We start from the raw sequence: 22,307 nt of genomic DNA, 5'->3' as shown, positions 1-22,307 counted from the left end.
GCAGCATCACGGTGGACATAATTTGGAGGAAATTTCCCAGGGAAAGCCAGGGCTGTGAGGGTGTGGAAAAAAGCAAAGAAAGCAAAAAACAAAAAGCTGGTTTTCTGCTGGTTCCTCTGTGCTGCCCTCGGGCTGAAATCTGGCTGCTAGTGCTCAGCAAAGGGAGACTTTGGGGGTTAGGAAACAGTGCCTGCTTTCCCTGGCAAAGGGAGAGAAGATGGCACATAGCTGAGTGGAAGACACTGGCTTTTATATCTAGCTTTATATCTAGCTTGTACTGTGGTTTTCTATAATGCCATTTGCCTTAATTTACTCCTTTTTTTTGTTTTGTTTTGTTAAGGTGCCCGGAAGAGTTTGGGAGAGGGTGTCCAGGCAGGAAGCCCCTGCCACTTATAGAGTGAGGCCATTATTGCACTATAGGTACTTAGATGAGGCAATGCTGGGGTGGACCTTGGCTCCATCCTGCCCAAATTCTGCCTCAGGCAGTGGCTGGTGGGATGGATGTTATTTGCTCAAGCTGTGGCTGGGTCTCGATTAAACCAACAGCTCAGCCAGCAGGTTTTATTTATTATTATTTAGGAAGTGTGAGGATATATAGAGGAGGATACATATCTCATGGTATTTAAAAAAAAAAACCAAACAAAAACCAAACCAAAACAAAAAAAACCCCAAACCCACAGGAGAAATATCTGGCTTTTCTTGAACTTGGAGGGCTGTGTGCTCCATCTCTTGGGTGAGAGGAGGCACAGTGATGGAGAAGGTGACCCTCAGGGATGCAAACAGCAATGCAGATCCCCCTGGGAGCCAAGCAAGTGGCGGAGCAGGTTGGTCTGGGGTGGAGGAGCAAAGACTGCCCTTTGCCCTCCCTGTGGCGGCCGGCAGCCCATGTGGCAGTGGACTTTGGCAGCGGCACCCAGGGAGCGGAAGAAGGGCCCCAGCGGCCTCCGAGCAGGTGTGTGTGGCTGCTGCGGGGGGTGGATGGTGGTGGGGACCTCTGGCCGAAAATTAAGGGGGACCCTTGGTGGGACTAAAATGATGGGTGTCTGGATGCTTGTGCCTGGGGGCTATTTAGAGCAAGGGTTTAACCCTGATTTCACCTAGAAGGGGCACAAACCGAGCCACCTCTGTTCAGACCTGAGTGTGTCCCACCCCAGCCCTGAAATGACCTCAGAATGCCTTAAACTTTGAGTGAGAGCGGTCACAAGTGGCTCAGACAGCATCTGGCCTTCTGCCTGTGTCAGGAAGGTTTGTGAGCCTTTGCTGGGGCAGTTTGGGTACTGGTGCTGCAAGAGGAGATGTGGGGGGCTTGAGGGTGGCATCCCCCTGGCATCTAGGCCTTCACCCAGGCATGTTGCCCTGGGCTCTACTTAAGGTTTCCTCTTCTGTGTGGGACTATTATAAGTAAATCTGGTGTCTGCTTGAACTGCTATATTCTTGCTGGAGCTGGAAGGCAGGAGGAAATCCCTGTTTCCACCCCATCTCATAGCTCACATGAAAAATCTCCATTTCTCCCTGTCTCTTACCTGACTCATTTCTTTGAGAATAACTTTCCTTGTCCTGCTTGTAGCTTTGCCAATATTCCTTCCCCTACCATGTAAGAAATGAGGTTTCACTGCCTTGTCACAGAGGCAAAGCTGATTTGTCACCTGCCTGGGAAGGCTGTGAGCTGTGGTACGTTCAGGGCTTGCTGGGGGTGCAGGAGGGTGCTACCCCTTGCTCCATGAAGAGCTGGATACCTGTTGCTTTGAAAAATGGACCATTTCCTCGTGGTGTTTTGGGGGGAGCTTCAAGTTTAGGCAAGCGGGGAGGTAGCTTGTCCTTGCCTCTGGGCATTTTAGAAAGGATGGTGGGTTTCCAGCAGGCTCCAAAAGCAGAGAGCAGGTGGCAACAAGCTTTCCAGGGGGCTTTGAGGGGGATGAAAAGCCACTGATCAAATGCACCATGCTTTATCTTATTGCTTGCAGGCCACTAAAGCTGTTTGGGCTTAACCCTACCACACCCCAAAGCTGGAAAGGGTCTCACTGGCAAGCTTGTGATGGACCCCTGGGCCCCTGCCCAGCTGCCCCGCCCCTGGGAGAGGCAGGCAGCCCAGGGGGCATGGGGAGAGGCACACTGTGGCCCCCCACTTCAGCCCAGGGGTCAGCTGCTCCACATGGGACCCCCACCTCGGCCTGGATCCTGGGATGGGAGCCACCTCTCTGGCCACCCCTGGGATGAGGGCCAACACCCCCAGAGGGATGCCCGCAGACCAGCTTCCCAGACGGAGTACTATGAAAGCAGCTTCCCCAACAGACTACACTCCAGGTGAGAGCTACGTCGCTTTGCGATGCTCACACTGAGCCTCCTCCTTGTAAACCCTTTTAAAATAAGATTTGACCACTTCACTGCTCTCATAGGCTTGTAACATGTGTGCTGCCCTTGTCATGGCGTGGACAAAGTGGTGAGCAGCCACCAGTTGCAGGCTCAGAGAGGCAGTGCACGATTAGGTGATGTCCTATTAAAGCAGCCAGTGACTTCTATATTTAAGGCTGCATTGCAGTTTTGATTCCAATTTCTTACAGCTGTGACTTCTGCAGTTGCCATTTTACAAGCTTTGTCTCGGTCTGAGGTGCATTTTTCTTGAAGGTTTGATTAAATGCAATTCTTTTTTACCAAGTGCAAGGTGAACAATAAAAATACAAATGGTAATATAGTAGCAAAAGGGAGCTTGCAAGCTCAGCTGCTGAAACAGCGGAGGGTAGAAGGATAAAATGTAGGCTAGAGGATGCTCTAGGTGCTGAGAAAGACCTTTGAGTGCTCCAGCAAATTTGGGTTGATTTGCCTGAGTTATTGCCCTCTGAGTTATGGTGTGGATATGCAGGCATTTGTGCTGAGGTTGTGTGATGCTCACACCGGGGAGTGTTGCATGGGGCTGACCAAATCGCTGTGTAAATTGTAAAGGGTTAAGGTATGTGAGTGCTGGCTGGGTGGCTTGGGCTGTGCTCTGGCACAGAGGGAGACCTGCTGAGCTGTGCAGTGGACACGGCAGCTCCAGAGCTTGGTGGAGAAAATGTTTTTGAGGGACTTCTCCTAAAATGTGGATGAAGGTTGATCCCCATGACAAGTTCACACCATCAAGCTGAAATCTGGTATCTTCTGAAACCACAGTGCACGGCTTTTCCATAGATGGGGATCAGAAAGTATCCAAACCTCCTTCTGCTCCTTCCAGGTATGATGCTGGACCAGTTTCTGGCCCTGGTGCTACGCAGGGGACCTGTCTGTATTTCTGTCACCCTTTCCACCTTCAGAAGTCCCATCCAAGGCATGAGTCTAACCCTAGATGTGGTCCAGAACCTTCAGCGGTGCCCTTTCTCAGATTAAGTATGTTATGTTGCATTTCAGGCAAGGATATGAAGACCCTCGCTGGCAGTATCCAGCAGCCAGCTACGGGGATAACTACACCTACCAAAGCCACCAGCAGCAGCCGGTGACCTGGCAGGATAACAGAGGTACAGGCTTATCCTTTGGGTCTGGGGATGGAGGCAACTTGCTTGCAGGAGAAGAAGCCATGATTTCTCCAGAATGGGTGGTTCTCCCAGGGCCTGCACATCTCAAGGGCTTTTGCCTGCCGACATTCCTAGGCTGTCAGTGTTGTTCTCCCCATGCAGCACTGCCCTCATTTGGCATTTAGAAAAATGTGAGCAGGAACTAGGTGCACTGAAGGGAATGTTTGATTTTGATTTCCATGGCTAAAAACTTGTGTTATTCCTGGTTCCAGGCTGAACTCGATGCCGATGGTGCTGTGTGATCAGGGTGGCCAGGGCCTCAGTTTTGCTGTTTCTGGAGTTCTTGGGCTGAAGAAGGGGGAGGGGAGGGGGAGGAGGAAAAAAGAGGATAGGATATCACTGATGTATTGGCAAACGTATACAGGGCTTTATCATACCTCCAATGTGTCAGGCTAATTTGGAAGCAAATGGGGTGTGCATGGCGAATTGCCTGACTCATAGCTTTTCTTTTGCAACTTCATTGTGGCTTGTTGCTCTAGAGGGGCAATGCTAAATCTTTATTTTCTCTCTAGACCTGAGACAGGGAGAGCCTTATAGCAAGAGTACCAATTACCAGGACCAGCACTACTACAAGGGCTACCATCCGAACCTGGCCACAGCCCCCCTGGGGCAGGACAGGTAAAGGTGGGGAATCTGGACATCACTTGGTGCAATCATCTGCTGCAAAATTAGGGGATTTGTGGCTGGTCCTAGAATCTCTGACCTTCAGGATGTCTCCTTTTGCTCCTCTCTCCAGGACCCAGACCTATGGCTCCTGTGAGGACAGTTACATATCCACTGACAGGAGGGAGCGGGCAGGGGGAGAAACCCTCGGCAACGGTTCAGGGAAGGCTGGTGGCCAGCCCCGAGAGGTAACCTCAGGATGGGCAGATGTTGGAGGACAAAAGGCTTGGGGATCTCCCACAGATTTTGGAAGCAATCCATGTGTCCCTCCTCCTGAGGAGAAAAGGGCTGCTTTGTGATGTTGCACGCTGTGCTTAACAGTCTCTGGGGATTATTACAGTGAGTTGTTAGTATTTATGAACCCTGCACCTTCTGGGCTGTTTTTTCCCCAGGCATGGGGCTGTATACTCCCACACAGGGCCAAGAGCAGGACAGAAATCCAGGCTTGGTGGGATGCAGTTCTGCATCCTCACTAGGTAGCCAAAAGCTGTGTGTCATTGTCAGCTCTGTCCACCAAGTCCTGCTTCATCACACTTGTGTCCTGACTGCTGTATTTTGCCAAGAGCAAATTGGAAGATCAAATCAAACCTGCTGTGGTGATTTTGCTCCTGGGCAATGCTTTTCTGGGTTCTCAAGCCCTGTCTGCTGGCTGTGTTGGGGAGTCCATGTTAGGGCTAGGAAAGCTGTTGGGCTAGACCAGTGGCTGATGTAAATTATTTTAAAAGCCGTTGGGTATGACCAGGGTATGTGCCGTGATGAACCGAAGATGCTGAAGGGTGTGAGCTGCTCAGATGGAAATCGGCTCTGCTGAGCTTCTGCTGGGTACTTTCATGGAGCAGCAGAGCCTGTCCCACTGCCCTGAGAGCAGGAAAGCAGCAGTGTCCCTAGTTTCTGAGCCAGGTTTGTGTTTTCTCCCTTCCTTGCAGCCCTTGGGCCAGCCCAGCCTGCTTCTGCAGTACCGCGAGTCAGGGCTCAGCTCCAGCAGCTACGAGCTCAGCCAGTACATCCGTGATGGTGCCGACAACTATGAATCCATGCTTTCAGGGACCTGGAGCCCAGCACAAGCAGGTGAGGTGTGATGGGGCTCTGGCCCCACTGACAAGGTGGGAGCAAGGAAGTAAATGGCTGGTAGGAGGCTTGCTGTCTTGCATCTTGGTCCTTTCCTGGAGGAGGATGTGCAGGTACAAGGCATGACTGGGGGGCTGCAGGGTGGGTGGGTGCATGATCCAGTGGCTCTGCCCTGGTAGGTGCAGGAGCTGCCATGCATGCCTTTTGCTTTGGGGGACAGTTCTTGGAAAAGGTGGGTCAGTGGAGGATTACTTGAAATGGGGGGCCAGGTTGAGACCTGATCACATCTTCCATAGTGGAGGTGGTGTGGGGTCAGGGTGAGGGGACTCATGGCAGCCTGTGTGTCATTGCAGGGGGGCCCTTGGTGTCCACTCCAGCCCCGGTGGTACCCCTCAAGTTCTTGCTGCCACACGTGGGGGTGTGCTTTGGAGCCAGAGGCCAGCTGGTGCTGGTGTGTCCCCACCGTCCTACCGAGGGGCAGCTGGCCCACGTCGAGCTACACAGCCTGGAGGTATGACACAGCCCAGCACCCCAGACTGGCCTCGGTCGCCTTGCTGGAGTGGCCCCTTTTGCCCTGAGGAATGCAAACACCTTTTGTCATGCAAACAGCCTCCTTAGCAGCCTTCCCATTCCCTGCTGCTGTCTTATCTCCAACATGGACTCTTGAGTCTGCATCATGCCAGCCTGTGCCTGGGTGTTGCTTTGGGCCCTGCATCCTGCTCCTTCAGCTCTATGACCCTTGTTGTCTGTGAACTGTTCACAACGATCTCTTCTGATAGGGACAGATGTAGCCCATACCTTCTCACCTTTCTGAGGTGCTCCAATACAGAGGCCATATACATCCCCTGAGTCTACCATGGACTTTCAGTCTTCTATTTTGCCTCCCAAGGGAGGCAGATGCCATCTTAACAGGCATTTCTTTCCTGGACCTTAGCACTGGGGTCCATGTGATGGTTTAGGGTCTATGCTTTGGGGTTACCTTAAGCTAGCACAGAAAATGAGTTCACCAGCACTGTTGAACCTTCAGCCAAGGCAGTGACTTTCAGCATGCCCACCTGGGGCTGACCTTGATTGCTGAAGTCCAGCTGCTGAATTTGCTCTTGTGTTTTAGGTAATCCTTCAGGACATGAAAGAGCTGGAGGAGCTACAGGCCTTCCCAGGGCCCCTGGCCAGGTATGCTGCGCTGGCAGGTCCAGGAGCTGTGTCCTCCTGGCTGTGCTGGCATGGTTGACTTGCAAGCACCTCTCCTTTGGAAGGAGACATGAGCTCAAGGCAGACTTTAGGGTCCCACTGTTTTTGAGATCTACAAAGGCCAAGTCTAGGTTCAGACTGGGAGCCCAGCCCCTTTGCTGTTGTGTAGGTTGGATGGATTGTGGGGCAAGATTTTTCTAAATATTGATAGGGTGTGGGTTTAGTGTAGTTTGTATGTCTCACCTTATCTTGTACTCATGTCCCACAAAACTCATTTTTGGGAGACCTCTTTGGATGTCTAAAGCTTTGGGTCAACCTATGGTTTAGCTTGCCCTAAGGTTTTTGTCCCTTGAGACTGTTGAGCACAGCAGGGTCAGACCCAGTATGCACCTTCATCCAGTGTGAGCCTGGGAATGAATCAGGGTGTATTGCATCAGCATATGCATTGTCTCTGTATCCTACTGGTTACACCAGCATGTGTTCTGGTCACTCATAACAAAAGCAGGGAGAGGAAAGGAGTGTGCAAAAGGAGGAAAACAATTTGCTGAGGAAAACCATTTACTGAGCAAGAGCTGCATGTGCCCAGAAACTGGGTGGAAGACCTGGAGGTTACCACTTGTGCCAAAGGAGGCATATCTCCATATCCATATGATCTCTATATGATGTATTGGTGTGATTGCATCAGGATCAGCATTTCCATCCCCAGTGCCTCTCTCCTGGCTGGTTTTTCTCAGTCACCCTTTCTTTTCAATGGCCTGATTATTTTATTGTAAGACAGCAGTTCTGTCTGACTTGCACATAGCTTAAATGTTTCTGCTTATGTTTCAGACCCAAAGGGTTTATGTAGTCACAGGTGTGACTTTCTCCCTGCACTATGCCAGTTAAGTAAAGATACTGCCGATATGTGCGCCTACTCCTACAGCCTTGGACATCCATGGCTGTAACAACAGCACAGCAAAGCAAAACTGAGGTTCTTTGCAGATGGATGGATGAAAATAGCAGGAGGGCAGAGAGGGGCTTTGAGATGTACTCTGCATCCCTGAAACACATAAATCTTTAGAGAGTCATATAATGATAACATTTAAGCCCTTTTGTGCTCAGTGTGGACAATGTGGTATGTGGTCATTGGCACTGGGGATCTTCTCCACCTCTCACTTTGAATCTTTGGCATCCCCATTGGGGAAAGTGGGGACACTCTGAGTCTGAATGGTGTCCTAGGTTGCTTTGCCTTGGGTTTCTTTTGGTGTCTGTCTGTGCTGCTGTAGGGAAGATCTGCACAAGGTGGACGTGATGACATTTTGCCAGCAGAAGATAGCCACAAACTGTGATCTCTCAACACAGAGAGGCAGAGATTCAGCTCTTCTCTGGAAACTCCTGGTCCTCCTCTGCCAGCAGAATGGGGTAGGTGTCCTGTGGAAGGGGCCGACCCTTTTGACTTTAGAAGTGAGACAAGTTATGTGCCCTTTAGGTGCCTCTTGATGCAATTGCTATTTTCAGGGGGTGTGTACTCATTTCCATAGTACTATCAATCAATTTGATACTGCCTCAATATTTAGAGCAAATCCTTCTCTGTGACTGCTTTTCATCATTGTGAGCTACCAACAACCCAATGCTATAGCAACTGTGAAAGGGACTGGTGCCACCTTCACTGAGGAGCTGACACTTATGATCAAAAGGGGATTATTCCCTTACCCCAATGAAATCCACCCAATATAATCTGTGGCTGCTTGTTGGAAACAGACAAATAAGATCTTCAGAGTGAGTGCTGTGAATGTCTTGCTAGCTGTGCTGAATGTTTTTGTCCTCCAAAACTGTGTGCTGATTGCCAAGGCTGGTCTTGCTGGGGACATGTGCTAGGATGAGTGCTGGGCTGGCAGTGCCGTCAGCCTTTGCTCATGGGGCAGCCTCCACAGGCCTTGCTTCTCCCCTTCCCTTTCACAGTCCATGGTGGGCTCAGACACAGCTGAGCTGCTGATGCAAGACTGCAGGCACCAGGAGAAGTACAAGAGGCAAAACCCTGCAGCAAACCTTATTGGCCTGATGGATGATGAGTGGATGTCATGTCAGACGGGGACGCTGGACCTCATCACAGGGGAGGTCCCTCCTGTCGTGGAGACACAGGCACAGATAGTGGAGAAGTTCACCAAGCTCCTCTACTATGGCAGGAAGAAAGTAAGTGGTGACAGGATCCAGGACCCAGCACTGACTTTTTTCCTTGGCCCCTTTGGCCTCTTCAGGCAGGTTTTAAAGGGAAGAGTGGTCAAGAGGTGCCTTGTGGTTGTGGGATCAACCCTTCAAGTTGTGTTTGTACAACAGGACTTATGGCAGTGATTTCCCACCATTGGGCTGGGGCCCCAAGTGAAGACAAGGTGCAGAGGCTTTTACCAGCACTGCAGGTTTAGTTGCAGCTATGTGACCTCAAGGGATACCAAAGGCACAGGGAGAGAGGAGGGTTGGATGCAGAGAGACATGGGTGCCCAGGCTGGGATCCCACAGCGATGGCATTGAGAGCTAACAGGCAGCACAGACCTGGAAATCCAGGAAAGATAATATTGCTGTGAAGGTCCCAGTTCTTGTCATCATGCAAGGTAGAAAGATAAAGGGCCCTTTGTGAACATGGGAGAGTTTTTTGGAGGGTATTAGTTAAAGCCAGAGCAGTTATTGAGGTTCTTTGAGCTGGGTGATCAGAGCGTCTCCTGGCAGTGGAGGAGGGCAGGGAAGCAGAGTAAGTGCAAAGCCCTTTACTTTTTCACCTTGGCTGCAGGATGCTCTCGTCTGGGCCATGAGAAATCAACTGTGGGGCCATGCCCTCTTCCTCTCTAGCAAGATGGACCCTCGGACCTACAGCTGGGTGCTTAATGGGTAAGTCAGAGAACTGAAAGCAAGGCGTGATGCTCTGTGACTGGCTTTGCCAAGCCTGTTATCCCTTCTGGTGCCCTCAGCCCCAGTGCATTGAAAAATGAGTATTGATTTCAGCTGGGCCCCCTTTCAGAAGGGGCAAAGGGGAGAGGGAGCATCCATCTGGGTGGGCCTGAGTCCTTCAGTCTTCCTAATGGACAGGATAAACCAAGATGGGGCTGGAAAGCAGAAGGAAAGCCATTCCATGGAGATGTGGGTGGATTTATTCTGAGTCTTTGGCTTTGCCCTTGCTGCCCTAGCTAAGGCAGTCATTAGGGTAGGGGGAGCTGAGCCATCTTGACTGTGATCCAGCCTGGTCTGAACTGTTTATCCCACTCATATGAACACTTTCTGGTGGAATTAACATATTTCAGTCTGGATTGGGTTGATCCCTTCAGGGAGGGTTAAGCAGAAATTTTCTGTCTTGTGAACCCAAATCCTTTTAAGGAGGTTTTATCCAGCATTGTCCTGGAGATTTGTCTGCTCTGCAGGTAATGCAGATCATCAGCCTCATGGGCTGATGATCCTTTCTGCCTTCTTCAGAAAGCCTGTCAGGACACTGCTTTTCTGGGACATTTGGGATGTGCCCTTGAAGGTGAATGAGGGTTGGGGGTCCTGGCATGGCAGCCCTATCTCTGCTGTCTCCTCACAGGTTCACCAGCACGCTGGCTACCAATGACCCCCTGCAGACCCTCTTCCAGCTCATGTCAGGAAGGATCCCTCAGGCAGCACTGGTCTGTGAGCAAAACGCCTGGCCCCAGCATGTGTAGCCCTCTGCTGTCACCTGCCTGTGATGCCCACCTTGTGGTGACCTTCTCTGCTCACCTTCGCTTTCCTCTTTTCTCCCTCCAGTGCTGTGGGGATGCCACATGGGGAGACTGGAGACCCCACCTGGCTGCGATGCTGTCCAACAAGGTTGGAGACATGGCGCTGAACCACCAAGCCATCATCACCATGGGAGACACTCTGGGTGAGCTGAGGCCATTGTGAGCAGTTATGCTCCTGCTGTCTTGTAATAGTGGGTGGGCACCTGCACTGTCACCATGCATATCGATACTGGCATGGATGTGTGTTGGTGCTGAGAAGGGGTGTGCATGCCTGTACCCCCGGACCTGCAGCGCCTGTGTGGTGGCAGGGATGTGTTGATGCATGCCACTGCCCTTCATGCTGGCAGATGAGTTAGGCTCAGGCACACCCATTGGCTGCTCTTTTGGAGACACCGAGAGCAGCTGGACCCAGGGAGGGCATATGTAACTGCAGGGATTGAGACTTGCTCTGGGTGGCAGGAACTCTTGGGGATTTCATGCCAATAATGGCACCCTGCAGAGTTGAAGCTGGAGCTGGACCCTGCTCATGCTCTCCTGGTCCTACCACTGAAATGAAAAAAACTCCTAGGTACAGAAAGCAGCCATTGGGGAAAATGGACAAAAAGCAGGGAGAAGGGAGGGATCGGGATCTGTGTGGACAGGGAAGAAAAGTGGGGCGGTTGGGTTTGGGTTTTCGTGTGAGTTTGGGGGCCTCCAAAGCAATGCCTGAGCACACGGTGACCTCTCTCTCAGGACTAAGTGTCTTTTTTCCTCCCATCCAGCTGACAAGGGAGCAGTTGAAGCAGCTCATTTCTGCTACCTAATGGCAGATATTCCTTTCGGTTACTTTGGGGTGAAAGAAGACCGCATGGCTCTGCTGGGTAGCAGCCACCGGTGAGTGAGCTGAGGAGGTGTGATGGTCTTGCCAGAGTGGTGTGTCCCACCTTCCGATCCCCGGGATCTCACTTTTATGCAAAACCAATCCCTGACTCAGGGTTTTTACTGCTCTTAATGTGAGCTTTGCTCTGGGCCTCTCCAGCTGCAGGCTGGCACAGTGTGCCGCTGTGAGTCTGTGTATGGGCCTGTCTGGGGAGAGAGCTCTGCTTCTGCTTGCTGAATCTACTCCTCTCCTCTGCAGTCAGGCATTCACCCAGTTTGCCAGGACGGAGGTCATCCAGCGGATGGAAATCTTTGAGTACTGCCAGCAGCTACGACAGCCCAAATTCTTCCTGCTTCCCTTCCAGGTAGCAGAGATGTGCAAGTACATCTGGTGCAACACCTCAGACCTGCCCCAAAACATGCATCCATCCCTGTGAAGCCAGGGATTCAGGCTGCTCTCCAAGGCTCGTCCCCTCTCTGGGCTTTGGGAGTGATGGGGAGGCTGCCCTGGCTGAGGGGCTCTTCCAGGGCCAGGCTTTGGACAGGTTCGGGGGCATGGTGTGCTTAATTAATTGGTGCTTGCTCAGGTCTGGGTCCCCTCCTGCTCCCTGGGCAATGGATCAGCTTTTCGTATTGCAAATAAGCAGCCAGCCGCTGCTGTCTCAGGCACTGCGCAAATCGGCTGGATAAATGAAGATGGGGGGCTGGCCTCTTGACAGCACCACAGTTTGGGGAGTGTGGCTGGGCTGCCCCAGGGGATGGGCGGGGTGTTCCCAAGTTGCAGGTGACTTCTGGGTGATGAGACCCATGACCCAAGGTGCCCCGAGTCATGCTGGAATGATGTGCCAGCACCCAGGCAGAGGGGACTTACAGGCACGAGTGCCTCCTCAGTGACCTATGTCCATTCTGCTTCCCTCTCTTGAGGTGTACAAGCTCCTCTACGCCTCTCGCCTGGCTGACTATGGGCTCCCAGCCCAGGCCCTGCAATACTGTGAGCAGATTGCCACTGTGCTCCTGGGCCAGGACCCAACCACCCACCCTGTCCTGGCCCAGCAAGTGATGAAGGTGAGTCTCGTACCCCCCTGCATCCTTGGCAGTACGGTACACATTGAGGACCTGGTGTGTTGGGAGTCATCCTTGAGGTTTCCCCAGTGCAGCCCCGCCAGGGTTTGCTGCCTGGCATGTGCTGAGCACGACAAAGCCAAGACCTCTGCAGGGTCTCTAATACCCATGGATTTAGGGTAGAAAACAAAGGACTTGTGTTGGCTGCCAAGTAAAAGCAGAGTTATTTGGAAGCAAAGGATGTTTTCTATCCTGGAGGGGCTCCTTGAACTTCTAAATGAAACAGGCCTAAGAAGCTGAAGTGTGAGTGTTTGCCATTTCCCCTCCAGCACATCATCCCACGGTTACATTTACCTGCCAGGGGCTCTTTTGGGGTTACAGTGAACAGGAGCGTGTCCCAGCTTGTAGCCCTGAGTCCAGCTCCTCTGCTTCATGAGCAGGGTGCTGGGGCAGGGAGGGGAGAAGCAAAGTGTGCCAGGTCCTCCAAGCAGGTTGGGCTCTCAGGAGAGCAGGTCTGCCCACTCCATGTGCATTATTGGGGCATTGCCGAGGCTGCTCGAAGGCTTCCTCTATTGTGAAGGGGGCAAAAGCTGCAGTGCTGTGAGATGAGGGGCAGCAGGGATGCCTGTCTGAAGCAGGTGCTGTAGAACTTGCCTAAAACTCAGCTGGTGCAGCCCCTCCACCCCATCGTTGAAACATATTTACTGTCTAACAGCCTGTCAGATCTACCATTCTGCTGGGGATAATGCTTCTCCTGGGAGAAAACACTTTCATCTGAAAAACTAGTGCATTGTAGACACTCTTGTCTTTGATGTTTTATACTGTGTTACAAATTATGATACACATTAGTGTTTGATTAAGACTTCCCCTCTTTTGAAGCTGGGGACGATATACAACCAGGTGCTGGTTCATTAATATTGGATCAAAGTGCACATTGGCTTTTCGATTAAACATTCCCCCCGTTTAGGAGTAATCATGCTTATAATTTCCTCTTTCCTGCAATTGATTTAGGATGAACACATGTGTGTTGGCAAAGAGACGGGATGGTGGGGTCTGGTAGTGCAAGCTCCTGGCTGGGTTACTCTGCTTGTTGTGGCTGGCCCCTGTCCTGAGCCAGGTTCTGGCTGCATGGGTCGTGTCTCACTGTAACCTCCTGGAGGTGGGAAGTGTATTTTGTGCTGGTTTAGACTGTTTTGAGCAATTTTGGGAATAGGAAGAAACAGTTGATGGGAGCTGGTGTGGGGCAGGGGGTGGGAATAGCTGAGACACATGTGGCTGCAGAGGGTGGCTGAGCTGCAAAGTCACCTCTGGAAGGCTTTTGGTGGCCCTTGATGAGGCAGCCTTGTAGCAAAGCGTGGAGGATAAATAAGCATGAAGGAGCTGGGAGGGAGCTTGATAAATTCCCAATAAGTGGGTTGATATCAGTAAGAGAAAATACAGTAAAGGCTCAGATGAGGAGTAGTGCTTTGGGTGAGTGTCATCTCCCTTCATCCAGCGGTCTTAAAACTGGACCCTTGTCTAAGCAATTTGTCCAGAGTGATTTGGCTCTGCAGGGAGCCCTCTATCGCACCCTGGGCCAGTGGGTTGGGTCACCCCAGAAGATTCTCTTGTTCCATTGACAGTAGCTCAAGCCCCATGCCATTGAGACAGCTGCAGTCAGGGTGGCACGGACCCATCTCTTGCAGGAGAAATTAAACACACAGCAGTAATACTGCAGAGAGGGACCTGGGGGAGTTAGTGGAGCACGGAAAAAATGCTGAGCAGTAATGTAACAGGATGCTCTTGCAAAAAAAGGGGAAAAAATAATCCAATGTTATAATGTTATTCTGGGCTGTGAGAGCAAGAACGGCATGTGTGAGACAAGGAAGTGATAAATCCCCCCATGGTCAGGTCTCAGGGGTCTTGGCTGGGGCACTCTGCCCTGTTTGGGATGCTGCACTCGGAGACAGGGCCAAATTGGAGCAAGTGTAGAAAAGAAGAGCAGGGGTGATAAGAGATTGAGGGGAAAATTACCTCCAAAGAAGGCCTCAGGGTTATTTTTTTTCCAGGCGAGATATGCTGGGGGAGGAAGGGGTGTGGGGGGATGTGATAACAGCCCTCAGCATGCAGGAGGCTGCTTTTTCTGTGATGGTACCTGACTGTCCCCACAGCTTCTGTGGGAACAGGAATCAAGAGGCTTAATTTGCAGCAGGGAAGATTTCACTTAAATATTAAGAAAAAATCTTTAAGGACGCTAAGCATCAGGACAGGCCTGGGAGGCTATGAAATCTTCTCCTTGGAGATTTGTAAGTGCAAATCAGACAAACATAGGCTGCATGGGCTGGTGTGGGCAGACAGAATTTTCTTGAGCATTAGCAGATGGATCAGATATCAGAGGGTCCCTCCCAGCCCTGTATTCTTCTGTGTGGTTATTAGTGATGGTAATACTTGTTGCAAAGCTGGATGAAGAAGTGGCTGGGTGAGCCCTTAGCTCAAACCCTACTGACTCCCATCCACCCCTGTGGGGCAGGTGTGGGGCTGGTGCATAGCCCTGGGAGCTGCGCTGTTCCTACGGCTCCTGCTAGTGTGTCCTGCAAGCCCACTGGTGCCTCAGGCTGGCTGTCAAGTAGGATTAAAGGTGCTCCTTTACCTCTGAGGAGAAAAGGATGGTAATAGTTACCTGCCTCTCTGATGTGAGGAGCATCTTTGACATCCCTGTGGAGAAGGCTGAGATAGCCCTGCTGGGAGGCTCTCTGTGGGGCATGGGATGGGCCAGCAGCTCTCTGCAGCAATGCAGGAGAGGGAATAAATCTTGCACAAGAGGCTGGTGTTACTTTAACCCCCACATTTATTATGAAGTGCAGGTCTGGTGCTAGTTTGCCCCAGGCCTGTGTGCCTGGCTACGTGCAATTGCTGTAAGGGTTGGTCTCTCCTCTGTGGAGCTTAGATGTGTGACAAGCCCCATTGCCTTCCTTGGCTCCGCAGCTAGCTGAGCGGCTGAAGCTCTCTGATCCGCTGCTCCTGGAGATGCCGGAACAGGACCAGACGCTGGAGCCTGACTGGCTGGTAGAGCTCCGAGCCTGCTGCCAGGAGCAGGAGGTAAGGAGGAGGGGGATGCTGGAGGGCAGCTGGTCTGCATTGTAGTTTGCCTGTGGAAGCATCTTCCTCCTCTGCCCTGAATCCAAGGGGAGAGATATGGAGGTTCAAAGGCTGTTGTTAGCCGGGTGCCCTTCCCCTTGGCTTGTGAGCCCAGAGATGTGGTCTCTGCTGTTGGACCTGCAGCTTCAGCAGGAGCAGGGGGGTTACAACACCTGAGGGTGTGAGCAGCGAGGGCTGCAGAGCTTCTCATGGGGCAAAATGCTCCTTTTCTTGGCTCAAGGAGGGCAGTCAGGGGCTGGTGGGTGAAAGATGATCTTCTGTTGCGGTGAGGATATTGGAGGGGGCACTGGTAGGACATCACCTTGCAGATGTGTGCCCTCAGGTTCCTGTGGTCTGGTCCTTGGATTAATGCTCTTCATTGAGACTTTGTGTCTTTTGGTTTTGTGCCATTTTCTGTCTCCAATTTCCCCTCCTGCCTGCTCTCAGTAGGGCAGTGGTGCTGCAGCCCCCTTCGCTTGCTGGGAAAGAGCTGTGAGCGTGCTGGTATGGGTCTCACCTCTAACCTAGGCTTCTGCAGCTGAGGGTGGGGCATGAGCCCCAGACCCACAAACACCATGCTTTCCTTTACATTGGCTTCGTGGTTTCCTTAGTCTTTGCCTTGTGCCATCCCTCTTTCCATCTCTTTTATCATGTTTTTCCTCTGACTCCTTGCAGGTGGAAGATGACCTCCCTCCAGAGGTGGGACCTGCTCAGCCAGGGCTCTCCTGGGCTGCTGCATCGATGGCAGGTAAAGAAAATGAAGCAGCAGGTTGCAATCACTGCAGTGGGATTCTCCACATGTGGAGTTGTGCTGCCACAGGCTGGGAGGCAGCTCCCTGTTCCCCAGAGCACTTCTCAGCAGCTGCTCCTTGCTCCTTACATCCCCCCAGAGCTCAAAATTTTACTCCTGTCTGGATGCATCCCTCTGGCATGGGGCTGCCGGGGATAGGCTGCAGAGGGGTTGATGCTTGTGCCCTCCATCCAAAGCCTGAGTAATTTGGCCTAATTACTGCAGCCTCAGGAGTCCCTGTGGGCACCGTGGAAGGAGAAGGGGGGGGTGGGGCTGGACGAACCATGTGCCTCTTGGCTGAGCCTCAGGGGAGACAGCCCCATTCGCAGGCAGTCCTCTGAGGATGCAAACTGGAGCTGAACTAAGGGGATTTCACACTTGCAGAGCAAAAAGATTCAGGAAGGAGCTTGTCCTTCTGCATGCTGGGCTGCAGCATGCCTGTTGGTGAAGCCCCAGTGTTTCCCCTTCCTTGTTGCCTCTTTCATCCCTTTGCTTTGCCTCTCGGTGACCCCAAGAGTCCCCTGTAGTGACAGTCCACCCAGAGAGTCAAGAGACCTCAAGGTGAGGGACGTGAGCCTTCCCTGGGTGGCTGTCAAGAGAAGGGCTGGAGAGCTTTCCCTTCTTAGCTGGGCAGCATGTATATCAGAATGTCCCATCAAGGAGAAGTCGGGGCTGGTGACCCTTCAGTATTGCTTCACAGCCACCTTCATCAGCAGAATGCCCTGGCACAGCCCGCTGCTGCTCAGATCTAGCTTTCTGCTGGGAATGCTGGCACCAATGGGTGGAGAATAAAGGCTGGTGCAAACAGGATAAAACATGACAAGTTCCTCCAAGCCATTTCTTCCTATCAGCTTTCCTGCTGCCAATTTCTTCTTCAAAGAACTCTCCCAGTCAGTAAAAAGGATCGTCAATCCTGATTGCCTTCTGCTGCTGTCAGGGCTGAGGCAATGATCATCCTTCCCTGGAAAGAAGTCACAAGTATAGTGGGACAGCTTCTCTGAGCAGCAGTGTCTTCTCCACGTGGGTCTCTGCAGCTCACTTTCCCGATGCTTGGCCATTTTCTCCATCGAGAAGACCATCCAGAGCCACCATCTGAGGGACCTGCATGCAGAGAAAGCTGGCTTGGTGCTGACTTCATCCATCTTGGAAAGACAAAGCCTGAATCAAGGTGCCAAGCTGGGATCCACATGGTCACAGCAACCTCCCTCTCCATCCTTACAGCCTGGGCTGTCTTCCTGACTTCTTCCAGCTGAACTTGCCAGGCAGTGTGGAGTCAAGCATCCATCATCCTCCCTGTGGATCTCAACCATCTTGAGGCCATGCAGGAGCAGCTCATAAGTGCGAAGCCAATCCTGAGTGGGCTGGAGGCAATACCAGCAGGCAAAGCAAGGCTTTTGTAGCACCGCATCCAAGAGGTGCCATAGCCTGTCTCCAGGCTCAGAGCCATGGGGTCTGGGTCCTGCCTGGCCATGTCTCATGGCGATGGGAAAGAAACTTTCCAGTGCCCAGCACATTTCTGGTTGGAGGCTGCAGAGCTGGAACAGGCAGGACACGCACCTGGGACCAATGGTAGCGTGCTGCCTGCACTGTGTCTAACATCAGACAGAGAGCAACATGTGTCTGTGTGTGTCTTAAGTAAAACAAACCCCACTTGCTCAAGCTGCCTTTCAAACAAGCCCCAAATAAAACTGCCTAAAGCAAGAAACTCATTCATGGGCACTCCTGTGGAGCAGGAATGAAGGCTGCGGCTTCCTGGTGAATTTTCTTTCCTGCTTGGGGTGTGCAGCAGGAGTGGAAGAAAAAGCTGAAGGCCCCAGGCTCCTTTGAACAGCTGGGCACGTGCTGTTTTTGCTTGGTCTCTTTGCTTCCATAGCATTCCCCTTCTTTTGCAACCTCAGGCATATTCCTGGGAGGTTCCCCCGTCTTTCACAGCCCACCTTCCTTGAAGTCCCTGAAAGGTCCTTGCTGCCATGCCATGCCCTGCCTCCTCTCTTGCCTCCATGTAGTCCCCGGGGTCCCTCCTCACCCGCCTGGCTCCTGCTGATGTATAATAGAAAAGGGGAAAATTCAGTGCAACAGCCCAATGAAATTATAAACACTGGAGTAAACTCCTAAGGTGTGGGGTAGTTTTTTTGTTCGTGGTGTTTTTTCCTTTTTTTTTTTTTTTTTAGATGGAGGGCCTTACCATGAGCTTCCGCAGAGTGAAGGCTACCAGTATGACCAGTGGTACGAGGCCATGCCACCCCAGGGACCCATCTCCCATGAGGACGCGTCCCTCCAGCCTCCAGCCCCTGCTCAGGTCACAGCATCGCCACTGCTCGGTGTTCGGCAAGAGCTGCAAGCCCCCACACTTGGCCCAGAGCCGGCCACCCCTCTGGGAGGGGTTTTTGCTGAGCCCCCTCCACAGGTGGTGCCACCTGCAGGTACATGCTCCAGCCTTTTTTCTCTGCAAAAATGCCTGTCCCAGGTTAGTAGCAGTGGGATGGGGTGCCCCTCAGGGAAGTATGATCCCCTATGGCATATGTGTCACTTCAAACGCTGCTCCCTGCCACTGCTGCCTTCACCTAGCACCTTGTTTCCCTCCAACCTTGCCCAGATATGGAGCCACACTTGCCCTGGTGCTGTGTGTGCAAACTGTGTCCACCAGCGCTGGCTGCCCTGGGCAGGTCAAGCCCTGACTGTGTCCTTCCATCTGCTCTACAGGAGGAGCTGGGGAGCCCCAGGGTGCCCGATTCTCCCCAGAAGGGGTGCAGCCATCCCTCTCAGCAGAGCAGGTGAGTCAGAGGGGTCAGGAAGACCATCCCACCAGGGGCCCCAGGGGGATTTGGGACTCACTGGCTTATCCTTCCGTGCACTTAATTGGCATAGAAACCCACCATCATGGTGCCAGCTGTCCCCTCAGGGACCTGACAGGTAGGGTAGCCCTCTCCAGCCTTCTTCTATCTGTGGGACCATGGGCTGCCCACTGCACCCCGTCCCTGCTGCGGGTGCTATTCCTCCACACCTGCTGTGTAAGGGACGTGGGGTTTCCTATCTGTTAAGCCTGGCACAGAGGAGCGCCAGGGATGCTCTGATCCGGCTTGGGGTGGCTCCTCTGGGAATACCAAGCGGCAGGTCTGATCTCCAATGCCAGGAGGAGTTAAAGGAAAGGGCTCGGACCATCTCAGAGGGTTCCACCATCTCCTTGGATGATGACAGCCAGCCTTCCTCAGAGAGCGCAGATGAAGATGCTGCTGAAGATCCGGCACCAGCAGAGGTGGTGAAGCCGGGTGAGGATAAGGTGAGCATGCCAGAGTGACGTAAAGCCTTGTGCTCCGAGCTTGCCTGTCCCTGATGTCCACTGTGCCTGCCCTGACCTGGGCAAAATGGTGCCTGCTCCTGGCCAGTGTGGGGGACATCTGGGTGGCCGTGGCATCCTCTCCTTCCCACCTATTTCCATTGACTGTGACAACCTCTGTTTCCCAGAGCTCCGGATTCAGGTGGTTTGGCTGGTTTCGGTCGAAGCCCACCAAGGAAACACCTCCCAGAGCCATGCCTGAGGTGGCCCCAGACTCCCCCACTCTGGGACTGCAGGTAGGGAAAGAAAGGCTGTCCTGTCTCTGGGTGACACCTAGGGTTACAGCCATGGGGACAGGTGACACATCTCCCCCTTTACCCGCTATTTCTCCCTCCATCCTTGTGCAGGTGGCTGGGCCGTGCCATTGCACAGCTCTTTGTGGCTGTAGCCGCTCTGTGCGGGGACAGAGTGGAACCAGGAGCCCTTTTAGCCTGGAGGTGAATCCTTGATTAATAATAACTGTAAATTTATAAAGCCTCTTTGATCTGGGAAGTCCTCCAAGGACTTGGCAAACCCTGCGTGGATCACTTACCCTCCACCAGAGCAGAAAGCAGCAGCTGCAAGCGGCACCACTCAGGCAGATTTTAGGAGCTGATGGGAAGGAAAACCTCTTTAACTGGAAGTGCAGCAGAGACAGGGAAGCAGTCACGCGTGGTTATCCCAGTACTGGCCGAGTCCTCAGGGTGTCCTGTCCCTGACTGCAGGCTGATGGTGGGCTTGGAGGCAGATGTTGGAGTGAGATCCTCCCTGGAAGTTTCATCCTGGTTGAGAATGACCTACAGTCCCAGAGCAGGAAATTTTTGGATATTCTTCCAAAACTAGCAGATGAGGAAAAGAGGGGGACCCATGGAGCCTGGGGGCCCCTTATGCTGTACAGAGGCTTGGTGTCCAAGCTGCCTGCCTAATTCTGAGCTCTCCGGGTGGTATAGCTTTGTGAGGGGGGTTGCTTGCCCTGACCCTGTAGCTCCCCTTTAGCTTGGGTGCCTGTAGCTCTTGGGGTACCTCTTCAGGAGGATGGGTGTAGAGCGGTACCCCAAAAGTGTGGTGTGGTATCGGGTGCAGAGGCCTCCTTGCTGTGTAAGGAGCTTCTGATCTAAATGCGTGGATGTGATTTCAGGAACAGACATCGCCATCCCCACCTGATGCTCCGGTCGCAGCTGGGACAAGACCTTTGGCTCAGCCTCTCTCCCAAAACCCTGGTAAATGCTGCGTGGGTCCCCTCGCCCCTCTCCCTGTCAGCCTTTTAGAAGCTGCTCCTCTTAATTTTAAGGTGGTTTTTCTGGTGGTGGTTTTTTTGGTTTTTTTTTTCTTTGTGGCATGACCCAGGAGGAATGCAAGGTGAAAATATCTTTCCTGTTACTCCAGCGTCTGTTGGGATGAAAGGCTCGTGGGATGCAGGTAGTGGGGAGACAGCAGGAGAGCAGGTGAGGGGAGGAGAGAGGTGTATTTGTGTGTGATGGGGGGGGGGGTCTGAAATTGGGAGATGGCCATTAAGTTTCTTTGCCTTCACCCCTTCCAGCCCAGCTTCCATCAATCTACCCCACTGGTGGGGACAATCCCCCTCTTCAACCCTGCCCAGGTGTCTCAGGTGAGAGCATCCCCCTGGGCCGTTGCTGGATAGGGCAGGGGGTGGCTCCTGGCTTTTGGGGTGATGCCTGATTGCCTGCAATCTGCTACGGGCAGGGAATGTAGGGGATACCAGCCCTGGGTATGAGAGTTTGGGGTTTACAAGCAAATGATTTGGGGGGGGATAGTGATGGGGGGGTATGATGGAGGAGGGAAATGGGGGGAGGGATGCTTGTGGCCACATCCTGAGGCCAGTAGGGGTCCACATTTTGGGGTACATCCCTCCCTTACACCATCTCTCTCTGCTTCCCAGCTCTCTGCTGCCTCTCGACCGAACCAACCCAGGCTGTTTTCCCAACGGCGCTATCCCAACCCGCTGTGAGCTGGGGCGGGTGGAAATCAACAGTGGTGATCAGTTGTGTTTTTTAACCAAACTGGTGTTTGTGATTATTTTAGAAGGGGGTGGCAGAGCCTCTGCCACCAGTTTTGGGGTGTTGGGGGGGGGGAGTTTTAAGGTGATAATAACAGATAAGAAAAAAGTGTCCGGGGGAGAGTAGTCTGAATTGGGTTGTAGGGCGCTGCCCCACCTCACCCATTGGACTCAAGAGTAGCTGGCCGTGAGTCTGTCTCAAAGCACCGCGGGGCCACGAGCATCCACCGGAGTTTCTACACGCGTGGGGGTTGGAATCCCACACGCGAAACCTGCTCGGTTTCTCCTGCCCAGGACCGGCCCGATGACGCGGCGCCCCCCCTTGCTGGTGGCTCACCCGCCCACTCGCGGGCGGGGCTCTGCTAGAGCCGCGGGCGGCCCTTCCCTCAGACCTTCCCCGAGGCGGGGCGTGGGTGACGCGCACCCCGTGGGTGGCCTCGGCGGTGAGCTTCCCCCGGACGCACAACCTTGCAGCCTCATCGTTATATATAACGCTACTTCTCTCTCCACCTCTAGGTCAGGGTGAGCGGCCGGCGCTACCCAGCGTGCACTGCGCCGCATGCTAATTTAGAACCGCCCCTTCGTCGCGGTGGGGGTGTGTCGTCGGGGGTGTCCCCTCGCCGCCGCCTTGTGCGGAAGGTAACCCACGGCGTGGCGGCCACGCCGAGTGGGCTGTGGCTAGCCGGGCTGCGGGACCCGCGCCCACTCGTGACGGGCTGTGGGGCCAAGCCCTGTTTGTGGCGGGCTGCGGGGCTGGGGTCCCCACTGTGGCAGCGGGTGGAGCCAAGAACTGCTTGCAGCAGGCTGTGGGGCTGAAACCCACTCGTGACGGGCAGTGGGGGGCTAGGGCCCACTCGTGGCAGGCCGTTGTCCACTTGCGACAGGCTGGGGGACTGCAGACCTGCCTGTGACAGGCTGTGGGGCTGGGGCCCGCGCTGCCGGGGGAGCCTGGGGC

At 53.2% G+C, this 22,307-nt stretch overlaps 1 protein-coding gene across 6 annotated transcripts; it reads left to right on the top strand.

The window, feature by feature from the left end:
- The first annotated feature begins 848 nt into the window (after window positions 1-848).
- On the top strand, window positions 849-21,356 carry SEC16B (SEC16 homolog B, endoplasmic reticulum export factor). 6 transcript variants are annotated; one of them, XM_064454453.1, is made up of 26 exons: window positions 849-952; window positions 1,965-2,304; window positions 3,382-3,488; window positions 4,058-4,163; window positions 4,282-4,396; window positions 5,135-5,276; window positions 5,630-5,787; window positions 6,388-6,449; window positions 7,733-7,868; window positions 8,409-8,639; window positions 9,232-9,329; window positions 10,018-10,099; window positions 10,218-10,335; window positions 10,954-11,065; window positions 11,310-11,415; window positions 11,975-12,115; window positions 15,077-15,190; window positions 15,905-15,977; window positions 18,191-18,442; window positions 18,723-18,793; window positions 19,156-19,299; window positions 19,485-19,592; window positions 20,474-20,555; window positions 20,683-20,780; window positions 20,852-20,944; window positions 21,236-21,356. In XM_064454453.1, the coding sequence occupies exons 2-26, from the start codon at window positions 2,036-2,038 to the stop codon at window positions 21,302-21,304; spliced, it is 3,087 nt and encodes a 1,028-aa protein (XP_064310523.1). In that variant the 5' UTR covers window positions 849-952; window positions 1,965-2,035; the 3' UTR covers window positions 21,305-21,356. The 6 variants fall into 6 exon arrangements, with proteins under 6 accessions (XP_064310523.1, XP_064310526.1, XP_064310525.1 ...); XM_064454456.1 differs by having other exon boundaries at window positions 19,153-19,299; window positions 20,722-20,780; window positions 20,876-20,944; XM_064454455.1 differs by having other exon boundaries at window positions 19,153-19,299; window positions 20,722-20,780.
- Window positions 21,357-22,307: the final 951 nt, after the last annotated feature.

Source organism: Phalacrocorax carbo, chromosome 6 (assembly GCF_963921805.1).
Source record: "Phalacrocorax carbo chromosome 6, bPhaCar2.1, whole genome shotgun sequence".
Classification (NCBI taxonomy): domain Eukaryota; kingdom Metazoa; phylum Chordata; class Aves; order Suliformes; family Phalacrocoracidae; genus Phalacrocorax; species Phalacrocorax carbo.
This window is presented reverse-complemented; position numbering and strand designations above follow the sequence as displayed.

What these genes read in the sequence shown, in the direction of transcription:
- SEC16B (XM_064454451.1), top strand. Translation starts at nt 2,036, where the DNA reads ATGGACCCCTGGGCCCCTGCCCAGCTGCCCCGCCCCTGGGAGAGGCAG. An exon ending in CTGCTGGGTAGCAGCCACCG is followed by an intron (nt 11,066 to 11,309) that starts GTGAGTGAGCTG and finishes TCTCCTCTGCAG; the next exon opens with TCAGGCATTCACCCAGTTTG. An exon ending in GCCTCTCTCCCAAAACCCTG is followed by an intron (nt 20,556 to 20,682) that starts GTAAATGCTGCG and finishes GGCATGACCCAG; the next exon opens with GAGGAATGCAAGGTGAAAAT.